Source organism: Lutra lutra, chromosome 4 (assembly GCF_902655055.1).
Source record: "Lutra lutra chromosome 4, mLutLut1.2, whole genome shotgun sequence".
NCBI lineage: Eukaryota > Metazoa > Chordata > Mammalia > Carnivora > Mustelidae > Lutra > Lutra lutra.
The window spans coordinates 51,220,926-51,233,639 of record NC_062281.1 but is presented as its reverse complement, the minus strand read 5'-3'; the positions used below and the strand labels follow the sequence as shown (position 1 = coordinate 51,233,639).

The 12,714-nt window shown below is 34.1% G+C and overlaps 1 protein-coding gene across 1 annotated transcript in view; it reads left to right on the top strand.

Annotated features, from left to right (window-relative positions):
* The window catches only part of RALYL (RALY RNA binding protein like), a 701,413-nt gene that overhangs the window by 320,007 nt on the left and 368,692 nt on the right, over positions 1-12,714 (top strand). The window contains 1 exon segment of the mRNA XM_047725116.1: positions 6,399-6,677. Coding sequence (XP_047581072.1) covers positions 6,399-6,677 — 279 coding nt within the window.

Here is a 12,714-nt window from a genome sequence, read left to right as displayed (position 1 = left end):
TTGTTAGTATGTGATTGTGTAAGTTATATCCAATAAGATGGTTTATAATAGCATAATAAAATGAGTACTGAAGTAATAAGCAGTGGCACTGGGTATATAGATTATGATGACTTTTTTTCTAATTTATAACTCTTTTTCTTCTAAGTACTGGAAAGCAATGGCAAAGAAAATACAACAAAATTTTAACAGTAAATATCTTCAGGTTAGAATTACTTTTTTTCCCTTCATATGTGTATATTTCCTTTTGTGTGTACACATTCTGTAAAATATTTACTTTGAAAAAGCTACCTTTGGCTTATGGTAGGAAGTGGTTTGCGATTTAAGAATTGAGTACTCATTATAATAATGATGTTTATGAGTGATAGAGATATCACCACATATACTTGATTTTCTCATGGCAAATGGACATCTGAAGGTTTTTCACAAAATAGTTTTTATGAATAGTTTTTATGAATTCTACTGAAGAACTGTCTGTCACTGCCCTGGTAGATTTGTTAAGTCTTCCTAAATTGTGGATGGTTTTCTGAAGAATAAATTCAGACTTTGGGGGGAACATTCTTTTGGTTTATTTTGTCCAAGAAAAGATGACTAAATAAATTTGTTTATTTTGGTTCAACTTTTTCCTTTTCTATAATTATACATCTAAGAAGTTTTATGCCAACTTTTTTAAATGTAAAAAAATATTCAAGTACATTTAGATGAGTTAAAAGTATTTGGAAAACGACTGTCCTTTTGTGCATGTTAAGAAACTAACTATATGCTCATTGAATTTTTGTAATATTCTTTAATGATAAAACCAGATATTTTCTGATTCAAGAAGTTTTCTCTGGTCTTCCCAATTGGATATGAGCTCTTTCTTTTCAGATATCACTAGTTTGGAAATCTTGCAGCATTTCCAAGGTTTTAACATATAAGACTTCTTTGAGTACTAACTCTAGACTTTAACAGATTATAATGTTTAGGGCATGATATTCTTTTCTTAATCATTTTTGTATCTTTTTCATCTTTTCCCAGGTTTTTGAATATAACATGTACTAGTATTGTTGAATGAATTTCTTGAATACTAGGGTATTTCTTGTTGTTATTTTTGCAGTTCATTCTGTGTTCAATATTGTCTAAATAAATCTAAGTTTGGAAATTCAGGACCATGAAATCAAGAGAAGAGTAGAATTTACTGTTGTATTAATCTTTTCTACTCCAAAAATGTTTTCTCTATAGTAAATTTTAATGTTGTCTTTAATAATTAATGTGTCCTTCTTAGATTCAAAGCTAGAAATCTGCAAAGACAGATCTTTAACTATTTTATACACATTCTTTCTGATTTTATAGAGTATTTACAATCTTGGTGTGATATTTTCAGAATGAAAACCATACTCTTTTTTTTTTTTAATATCGTGTTAGTTACCATACAATACATCACTAGTTTTGATGTAGTGTTCCAAGATTCATTGTTTGCATACAGCACCCAGTGCTTTATGCAATTCATGCCCTCTTTAATACCCACCACCCCGCTCACCCATCCCCCCACGCACCTCCCCTCTGAAACCCTTGGTTTGATTCCCAGAGTCCATAGGTTCTCGTGGTTCATCTCCCACTTCAATTTCTCTCCCTTCATTTTTCCCTTCCTTCTCCTAACGTCCTCCATGCTATTCCTTATGTTCCACAAATAAGTGAAACTATATGATAATGGACTTTCTCTGTTTGACTTATTTCACTTAACATAATCTCCTCCAGTCCCATCCTTGCTGATGCAAAAGTTCGGTAATCATCCTTTCTGGTGGCTGAGTAATATTCCATTGTGTGTGTGGACCACATCTTCTTTATCCATTTGTCTGTTGAAGGACATCTTAGGTCTTTCCACAGTACTCTGACATTAGTCTTCATATGGCAACTGTTTAAATTTTTAATTATTCTTCTTCTGAAATATATCTAATATCATCATATCTTTTGTAAGTTTCTGGGACCAAAAACATATTCTGTAATACACAAATAAATAGTTTTTGAATTATACAGTAAATATATTTTTAAAAGACAAGAGTCCTGTTTAGCCTTTTTGGGTACAAAAATGCATTAAAATATTGCTTTAATTTTAACTAGATAAAATTAAAAATACAGTACTTCACTCATAGTGTCAAGAGTTAAGAACTCAAAAGTCACATGGGGTTATTGACTACCATTTTGGATAGTGTAGGTATGGAATATGTCCATCTTTATAGAAAATTCTGTGGGGCTTCAGTGGTTTATAGTTTATTATACAGCAGCCTTCATAAACACTTAACACTAGCTCCATTCAAACTTCTAGCTTAATAACAAAGAGACAAGTTCTAGGATTAGTTGCATTTTCACCAAAATATTCATTTTTCTCTTGTCGTTTGCTTTGTAGCTATAACATCTCCTTGACTATTCTTACAATGTAAGCATTTTTTCAGTACCTCAGAGCTCCTTGATTTTTCTTTTTATCAGTGGTTTTCAGCAATTTGATTATGATCGGTCTGTCGTTTTGTTTATTCTGATTAGAATTCAGTGAGATTCTTGGATCTGTGGAATGATATAATTTTCATCAAATTTGGGAGATATTTGACTATTGTTCTTTTGAGTATTTTTACCCCTGTAGGACTCCAGGTGTATGTATATTAAATAGCTCGGTACTATCATTTGACTTACTGAGGCTCTCTGCTCAGCTTTTTTTCTTAGCATTTTATCTCTATAATACATCTTGGATATTCACTATTTCCATAACTTCAAATTCACAAATCTGTTTTTCTGCAGAGTCTTACCACCTATAATATCCATTAAGTATATATTTTTAATTTTAGATCTAGTTTTCATCTGTAGATGTTCCTTTGTTAACATATAATGTATTATTTGTATAATATGTATAATTTGTATAATATAATAATGTTAATAATGTATTATTAACATTAATGTATTATTTCCTATCACAGGATGATTCTGTGAATCATCAGATGTCTTACACAATTCACAGCACTTGCCATAGCACACACCCTCCCCAATGTTCATAACCCAAACACCCTATCCCTCCCACACACACACTCCCCAGTAACCCTCAGTTTGTTTCCTGAGATTAAGAGTGTAGACATTCCTTTGGTTCTTTTTTTATATCATTAATTTTTCTCCTGGTTATGGGTCACACTTTTCAATTCATGGGATCTCTAGGAATTTTTTTCTTGGATGCTAAAGATTTTGTATTTTGTGTTGTCTGAGTTTTATTTCTTAAAATAAGTATTGTGCTTTGCTCTGGTAGACCTTTGGATTGTTTTTGGTTTAGTTCAATCATCTTCAGACTTGTTTTTAAGTTTTTTTAGAATAGTCCCAGAGTACCTTTTACTGTAGGGATCATTTATCTGGTGTCTGAACATAATGCTCCAGGGGGCTGGTTTGGACACTCTACTGTTGCTGGTAGGAACTTGAATTATTCTCAGCCTTTTATGGGTCTGGTAACTGACAGCTTTCCAATAAGTTTTTAACCAACCTCATAGAAGCTAAACTTTTGCATGCATATTCTAGGAACCAACATAGACTCAAAAGATCCCGAAGACAACTGGAGTAGTCTGAATAACTCTCTTCTTTCTAGAAATCTGCCTCACAATTTCCTGCTTCGTCAGATTCCCTGAGCTCTGATTTCTATTGCCTCAGCTCAGTAAGGTAGCTGTCTCTGCTTTCAGTCACACGTATGCGAACACATTACACATATACACATATTGCAGCTCTATGACCTGAAATATGTTCCTTTTCTCTTAGATGTCATGGCTCTGTGATGCCTGTGGTTTAATGTCTGAAAACAGTCGTTTTGTCTATGTTAACCTGATTTTCTAGTTTTTGGAGTCAGGAAGATTAAAACCCCTGTTTTTCTATCATGTCTGAAAGTGAAGTCCTTCGACGGATTGAAGATTCATGTAATATAGAAGTACAAGCTAAATATTATACTATAAATTAAGACAATTTTGCAGAATGTTGAAATGTTAATGTATAACTGTGACAAAACTCTGTCATTATAAATGCTGATAGAAACTGGCAAGTAATCTTATGTGAGAGAGTAGACACATACAGACTATAAGGTGATGAAGAATCAATAAGAAGAATTATACAATTGGCAATTTGGAGTTACAGCTTTGAGAATCATTTACATAGAGCAAAAAGATGCAGTCAGAGAGAGCATGTTGATATTTAAAAAGATGCAGTCAGAGAGAGCATGTGGAATTCTAGGATAGCTGTGCCTTCATCTTAAATTTGGCTTGGGTCATTATCAAAGACAGACCACTGGGCTCTGTCAGCCATGGGTCTGACCCACTTGAACAGTTCTTGAGTTTGCAATTTAACCAGTTCATCCCTCTTTAGGAAATAAAACACCAACCATAGTCATGGTTTATTATTGAAAGTAACTCTACTATATTTCTAAAAACATTGATCATATAAGAGCAAAAAGGAAATAAGAGTATTTCTATGAATTGCATTATTGATGTTGGCCTGGAGTGGTAAGAAAGGTAACTATGGATTCTGGAGCCCCCAAAATGGATCTTTAGTTTTCCATTTCAGTGTGATTAAAGTACATGAAATTATATGAGGTAGCTAGTCATTTGTCTAAAATACGTATGTATACCTTGACTTTTCTGTATCCAGTTGATTCTCAGAGCATTTGTCTTGAGATATGCAGTAGCTCAAATTGCAAAATTAAAAACAAAATTACCAGCTTTCCTTTCCTTTAACCCTAACCCTGAATAATTCATAAAGCAACCACTTAAGTCTAGCTAAACTAAAACAAAACAAGAAAACAACATAATCCTTGATTTGAATGATGCCATACTATTACTTTCTATGGAATATCTAAATGTTTATAAAATCAAACTTCATTATAAAGGGTTATGTATAATTTTGACTGTCTAATATTGAATAAAATTTTAATAATCCAAGATGTGATCATTAACAACCTAATCTGAATCATTTTATGTTATTTGGTTGCTCTTGATTTCAGAAGTATGTGGTTTAGTCAGTAAATTTTCAAACATATTCAATTTATATGCATTTAAGATTTCTACCACTTTAATGTTCAACTTAGAAATATTATTTAAAATTATTTTTAAAAAGATGTATTTATTTATTTTTTTATAGCTATAAGGTTTTAAAAGAGATTCTTCATATGAAAGTATATATATATGTATATAGATATGTATGTGTATATCTATCTATATAGATAGATAGCACTGATAAAATGTATTAATAAGCTAATGTTTAACAATGATCATCAATGTCAGAGATTGTATCCTTGTTGAAATTATAGTTTCACCATATTGGTTTTTTTAAAAGTGGTAGTCACTTTAGAAGAAAATGTCTGGCCAAAAACAAAAAAAAATAAGGAAGGAAGGGAGGGAGGGAGAGAGGAAGGGGGGAAGGGAAGAATGGAAGGATGAAAGGAAGGAAGGGAAAGGAAGGAAAAGGAGGGAAGGAAGGAAGGAAGGAAGAGGGAGGGAGGAAAGAGAAAGAGAAAGAAAGAAGAAAGAAAAAAAGGTACTTAATAAATATTGTTGAATAAACGAATGAATGAATGAATTTTTAACACCTTACAAAAATAAATATGCAAGTGCTGGAGTACTTAGAAATAAAAGTTTCATTGAGTTTAATTAAGCACAATTAAATACTCTGCCAAGCTCAGAAAACAGTTTTTAGAAATACTGGCAGTCCTTGGGCAACATAGGAGCTGTTAGTTAAACGAATTAAAAATGAGTTTGAGAATAGAAATTTCAGCACAGATGCCCAGTCTACTAATTTGCTGATCATTGATGAAAACTAGCTACACACGTTGTCTTTTTTTTTTAAACCAATATATGATATTGGCTCCATTAAGACAATGTACAGAATTAACTCTGGTTAAATCCCTTACTTACACAATTACATTTTTCTTATGTTAAATTTTTAAATCTTTTTTCACTCCTACAGCATTTAGTGGAAAGAATTGTTAGTTTCTCATAAAAAGTTTCCGATAATGAAAGATCCAATATATGTATATTTTATGGAAAATGTAGAGTTAAAAATGCATGTGCTCAACAATATAAGGTGACTTATTCCTCAGACTTGCTTCTGAGAAATTGACTTAAAAATACAAACAACTACAAAAGGTTTCGTCATTATGTGAGGCTGGATTTTGGATAAACAAATCAGGAATCCATTTATAACTATATGCCAAGTGTTTATAAGTGTTTTCTTACTTCATTTTGTAATGCAGTGTTCACATTTTACATTTCTAAATTTTCTTCTCAAGAAAATCAGCGATAATTAGGGATTTGAGATTCCCTGGTACACTGTTGAAAAATGTTAAATATTGGTAGTATCCATCCAACCTAATTCTTTTCTTTTTGATTATTTCTGTTTGTTTGTTTAAGGATTAAAACAAGGTGAGCCAACCATGACTGGCAAAACACAGACCAGCAATGTCACCAATAAGAATGACCCCAAGTCCATCAACTCCCGAGTTTTCATCGGCAATCTAAATACAGCCATTGTCAAGAAAGTTGACATTGAAGCCATTTTCTCAAAGTATGGAAAAATAGTTGGATGCTCAGTTCACAAGGGTTATGCATTTGTACAGTACATGAGTGAGCGACACGCAAGAGCGGCAGTGGCTGGAGAAAATGCCAGGATCATTGCCGGCCAACCACTTGGTAAGTCGTGCTCACATATGGCTTTCACACTAGTGTTCTCGTCTTTGCGCATATCTACATACAGTTTAACTGTGACAAAGCCAGCACTACCATAATATCTGTCTCTTATTTAACCAGGTATAGCGTTTGCATATTGGTAATTTATATTATTTTCATGTTTTTGTATTGTTTTACATGTTTCGTATTTTTTCTGCCAGTTTACAGACTTGAGATCAAGTCCATGTTGTAGGAGGTGTTCCCTCCACCAAGCCTAAGAGGTCCAGGCAAATGAAAAAACATGCATCGTATTTTACTGTATTTGACTTGAAACGGTACCTGTCTCCCAGGAAAGACTATGCTAAGCAAAAAGATAACTCTGCCTTTTATACTTTTAGCATTTGCTCTGAGGGTTAGCATATTTTCCTAACTTCCTGTTTTTATTGTTTGAAGAGAAGAGATAGAAAATAGGAATAAGAAGTTAATCGAGAACTGGAAAAGGAATATAACCCATTCTTTCTTATCTAGTCCAGAATCTTGTATGTCATGCCTGTTCAATCATGTGCAATGATCAAATTTTTATCTAATATTCAAGGAATATATAGGTTTTTTTCAAAGGAGAAAAAAGAATATAGTCTGAAGTAAAATGTAAATACTTAGGAGGAAATACTTTATAATAAATCTGTAGATTAAAAAAATAAAAATTAGTCTATTTTTCTACAAGAGAAAAAAACATAATTAAGACATCACTGATCCCTTAATGTATACCTCTTCTCCTGTCCAGATTCGTATTTTAAGTTAATTATACAACATTTTCTCTCAGCATCATATGCCCAGAACAAAACCCTTGATTTTTCACACCCTCAGTGTTCCTTCATCCCCAGGCTTCTCCATCACAGTAACGGGAAACCTCACTTAATCAATTTTTCCAACAAAAACTGAGGTGTCAACTCTGATTATTCTGTTCTCTCTATGCTTCAAATATAATCCATCATCATGTTTCTTGCCTTCGATATATCCCAAACCCAATCACCTTTTAGATCTGCCAGTAGCCATCTCATCCAGGCCACCATGATGCCTCAGCTAGGCTGCTGAAGTAACCACCCTACTGGTCTGCTTCTTTCCACTCTCACCAGTGTCCTTTAAAAACATAAATGTGACGATGACATTAACATGCTCTTAAAGCTCTTTAAATGCTTTTTCATTTCACCCAGGGTGAGATTTATATTCTATGCCACACCTCGAATACCTCACACATCTTCAAGTTCATCTCCTTCTCTCTGTCTTTGTGGACCGTGTCAGTAATCCTGGCCATCTTGCTATGCCTCAAACGTTCCAAGATTGTTTTTACCTCAGAGGCTTTGGACTTGCTATTCCTTCTGCTCAGAAGACAGATCTTTGCTGCAGATCTTCTCCTGTCTATTTGATTATGTGCTGTACTCAAATTTTCCTTCCTCAGAGAGATTTTTCCTGACCAGCTTACCTAGTCTTCTGCCCTCTTGCCTACATTATCCATTTCATTATAGTACTTTATGTATTTTTTTCATAGCCTTCATCAGTACCTGGGATTACATAATTTATGAGGTATCTCTATTATGTCCACAGACATAAAGATGAAGGGGCATATAAAAGAAATAAGCTAAAAAAAAGAAAGAAAGAAAGAAAGAAAGAAAGAAGCTAAAGGCATAGACAAACCAAGTTAGAAGAGTGTTAAGGACATTATACTATTAAGTCACATAACGTAGTTATGAAAAATGTTTGGGAAGCCATAGAATTCAATAAAATAAGAGTGAAGTCTGAGGTGATAGTCTTCGGGGGGGGAGGATTTTTATATAAGTGTTTGCTTGCTACAGACCCACAAATAATCACTTACATATAGGAATATAGTTCTTATTTACCTCTCTTTAATTCATTTTTTTAAATATTTTAAAGAAAGAAAAAGACATTGATAAGTTTTTTATTTGATCTTTTCTTATTTCCCTTAATGTCCCTATTCTGCTTATTTACCTTGAAATGGAAATTTTCTGACAACTTTTGTTTTTCTAAGTTGAAATTCTTATTTCAAGGCCACATTCTAGCCAATGTCAGAGAAATACCCATTTATTGCCTGTATCCTGATTGCTATGAAACTAACACATACTTGCAGAAATGTTTTAATTATTATTTTTAAAAAATTCATTATCAATATACGGCCAATTAAAAGTCCAATTCACTTACTAATGAACTTTATTTTTTAAGTGATCTCTGCACCCAACATAGCACTCCAGCTCATGACCCTGAAATCAATAGTTGCACATTCTTCACTTAGTAATGAACTATAGCTAATTTTCCCAGAATCCCATTTCTTCCCACTGTTCAGTTGATTACTCTCCTATTGAGAAGAATGTAATTGATAAAGAGAACATCAATACTAAAAATTTTGTGGCTAACTTAGAAAAACCCAAGGAAAAAAATGAAGACACCAAATCACTACTCTTTGAGAGCCACAGAATTAAATTGTGTTTCTAATAAGATATCATTTCTCATTCTTAGTCATTTGTCTCAGATCCTCTCTTTGCTGTGTCCTCAGGTTAATCTCTGGAGCATATATCTTGATCAGCCATAATCACCCTTTCTGCCTGAATCCAAGTTAAAAACTTTATTCTTTCAGTTGAAATCTAGTCTTTCACACTACTTTTGTCTAAAGTGTGCATCTTGGGGCTCCTGGGTGTCTCAGTGGGTTAAAGCCTCTACCTTCGGCTCAGGTCATGATCCCAGGGTCCTGGGATCAAGCCCCACATTGGGCTCTCTACTCAGCAGGGAGCCTGCTTCCTCCTCTCTCTCTGCCTGCTTTTCTGCCTGCTTGTGATCTCCGTCTGTCAAATAAATAAATAAAATCTTTAAAAAAATAAAATAAAAAAATAAAGTGTACATCTTTTCATACAAAGCATATGCTTTATAATGGTTAGTAAGATTGCTTTTCAGGTCAAGTGTCTGAATGTACCCACCTTTTCTAAAACCATATTGCTAGAAATTCAGGCAAGTCTTCCAGTTGTCCCTTATAGAGAGGAAGTTTCCCAGCCAAGTCCTAAAGAAGACTCAGTTTTCCAGGAAGTCTATCCATTTCTAACTTTAAATATCGTACCTTTATTTTTACTGACAAGCAAAACTTAGGTTTAGGTAAATCACTTTTCTTCATTAATTTTTTGACTTCAAATAAACCCTTTATGATTTGCAGGTCCCACCAAGCTCTATAAGCCCTTAAATTGAAGTGAATTGATGATGGATCAAATAACAGGACACCATCATATGAAACTGGAGTTAGCTTCATGTACAATAACTTGTGTAAAGCATTCTTCTTTCTCTCTTTTTTTTTTAAGATTTTATTTAGTTATTTGACAGACAGAGATCACAAGTAGGCAGAGAGGCAGGCAGAGAGAGAGAGGAAGGGAAGCAGGCACCCTGCTGAGCAGAGAGCCCGATGTGGGGCTCGATCCCAGGACCCTGAGACCATGACCTGAGCCGAAGGCAGAGGCTTAACCCCACTAAGCCATCCAGGCGCCCCCATTCTTCTTTCTCTTAGAGTGAGAAGAAAATTAACAGTGATGAAGCCTTCCACTGGGCCAGTACTTTACCTGTATTATCCTGTTTGCTCTCAATACAGAGTTAAAATAACTTCTTCTAAACAGAAATGATCTTTTCATATCACTATGTATTCAAAATTCTTTATGTAAAATTTAGAGATTAAATGTCAAGGGGTGCCTGGGTGGCTAAGTGGGTTAAAGCCTCTGCCTTCGGCTCAGGTCATGATCTCAGGGTTCTGGGATCGAGCCCCACATCGGGTTCTCTGCTCAGCAGGGAGCCTGCTTCACCCTTTCTCTCTGCCTGTCTCTCTGCCTACTTGTACTCTCTCTCTCTCTCTGTCAAATAAATAAATAAAATATTTAAAAAAAAATGTCAGTAGTACCAGAAAAAACTGAACATTCTATAGAATAAGTGAGTTTTTATAGTTCTATGGAGGTTATAAATATACACTTAAACTGAGAATAGGCTATGAATGTGATGAAACCCAACACTTAATAAATGAAATATGAGTGGCTGTTCTGACACTAGAAGATTTTAACTTGGAAAGCAGGTGTTGAATTGTCTTTTACTGAAAAAATAATCCATCAACTGTTTGATGGATGGATTAGTGTGATATAAAAGTGGAAATGGGACATGTAATGGGAAACTACCAAAAGAGGAATGGAAATTATGGAAGTGAAGAGAGGAAACTGAGGAAAAATAGGTAGGATTAAATAGGTAAGATTAAATAATTAGTTGGCACAGTGGGTGAGACAGACAGAGATAGAAGAATCAAAAATGATTCCCATGTTCTGGGTTGAGGATGGAGAACGATTTCCTAAGAGAAAAGATTTTTCTGTAAGATAGTGAGTGCAGGACTGAATAGATAGGTTAGGGTTGAAGGGCATGCCTGAGGATATGGATGCATATGTATCTAGTATCATCTTGAATACACAGGTCCAAACTAAGAGGAAAGATTAGGACTGAGTAGAGATTTGTGTGTCATTAGCATAGATGGTGTTAAAGCTATAGAAATGGATAAGCTGACCCAAGAACATATAAAGTCTGAAGACTATTGGCTGAAAATGGATCTATGGAGAAAAACTGGGGTCAGTAAAAAGCAGCCCACTAATAAGCCCTCTGAAAATCTAAGTCCAAAGTATTTTCTACAAATCTACTTCATCTCCCAGGTCTACGCTATAGTTGACCATGGCCTTCCTAAAGTGACCACTTTCTTAGCAGAGTCCTAAAGTCAATTCCCTTAAACTCCTACTGATTTCCAACTTCCAAGCCCATATATGCAAATATTCTTATTGATTCTAATATTTAAAACTCTCGTGTATGAGAGATTAAGCACTTTATCTTTAATGTTTAAATTTCTTACCATATTAATGTCTTCTATACTCCAGGCCATCTGCTCAGCTGAGTAGCAGAGATAATTTTATCTATCTTGCCAGGTTTCATTGTATGTCTTTAGTAAAACTATTGGCAAGTCAAACATTATAGATCCAGGAAGGATGATTTTACTCAGTTAACTATGTTAGTACACCTGAAATTTAAGATGAATAATTCCATATATCTGTGTTATAAAACTTTCTGTGTCTTTTGGAGAAAACATCTTTACCATGCAATTGCCATCAAATTCGGAATTGAAATTTTAAATAGTATGTATTTTATATTCTTTTCAAATTCATAAAAATGAGAAATTATTTTAAAAGTTGCTGAATCCTACCTCAAGATTACAGTGCATGGAATAACTAGGGGAGTTCAGAAGTTGGAGCTCAAAGTACTGGAATTCTAATCTGGATTTTGAAAGTAGGTCACAGCCTAAAGTCTTGATTAACTTCCTTCTTTTGGACTTTTTATTCTTACTTTGTTGGCAGAGATTTCTAATTTCCATACCATAACAAGGGAAAAGGTGTCCTGAATTAGATCAGTGGTCTATCCATTTTATCAACATGTTCATGAACCCAACATATATTTTATTGAATGCAAAGTTTATTTCCTGAGGTTATTTCCCTTATAGCACATGAACAAATATCTAAGATGGTATTTTTTTCCTTCTGTTAGACTTCTGTATACCTACTACTCCAGAGCAATTAAACAAAAACAAACAAATATATTTATTTCTTCAAACTGAAAAAAAAAAGGGGGGGGGGCTCCGGTTTTTCTTTTTCTTCTTCTTCTTCTTTTTTTTAATCTATGATCAAGGTTAAGTCCCAGACCTAATTGTGAGGTCGGCATGTTTTCTTCCTCTCCCATTTCCTTCCTTTCCCATTCCTCCTATTTCTGAATAAGTTAACTCAATCAGACTTCGGTGCTATGTGACCCTATGCGAGGTTCTGTCCCCAGGCTGTGACACATATTTCAAAATCAGACCTCTCTTCCTTTCCCAACTGATGTCTCTTCATTCCCAGGTCACAGTTGGCTTTCTGAGGATATTTAGCTGATAAATACCCTTAATCATATGTTTGGAGCTCTGATAATTGAACACATTAAAGGATTTCAAATAAATGAA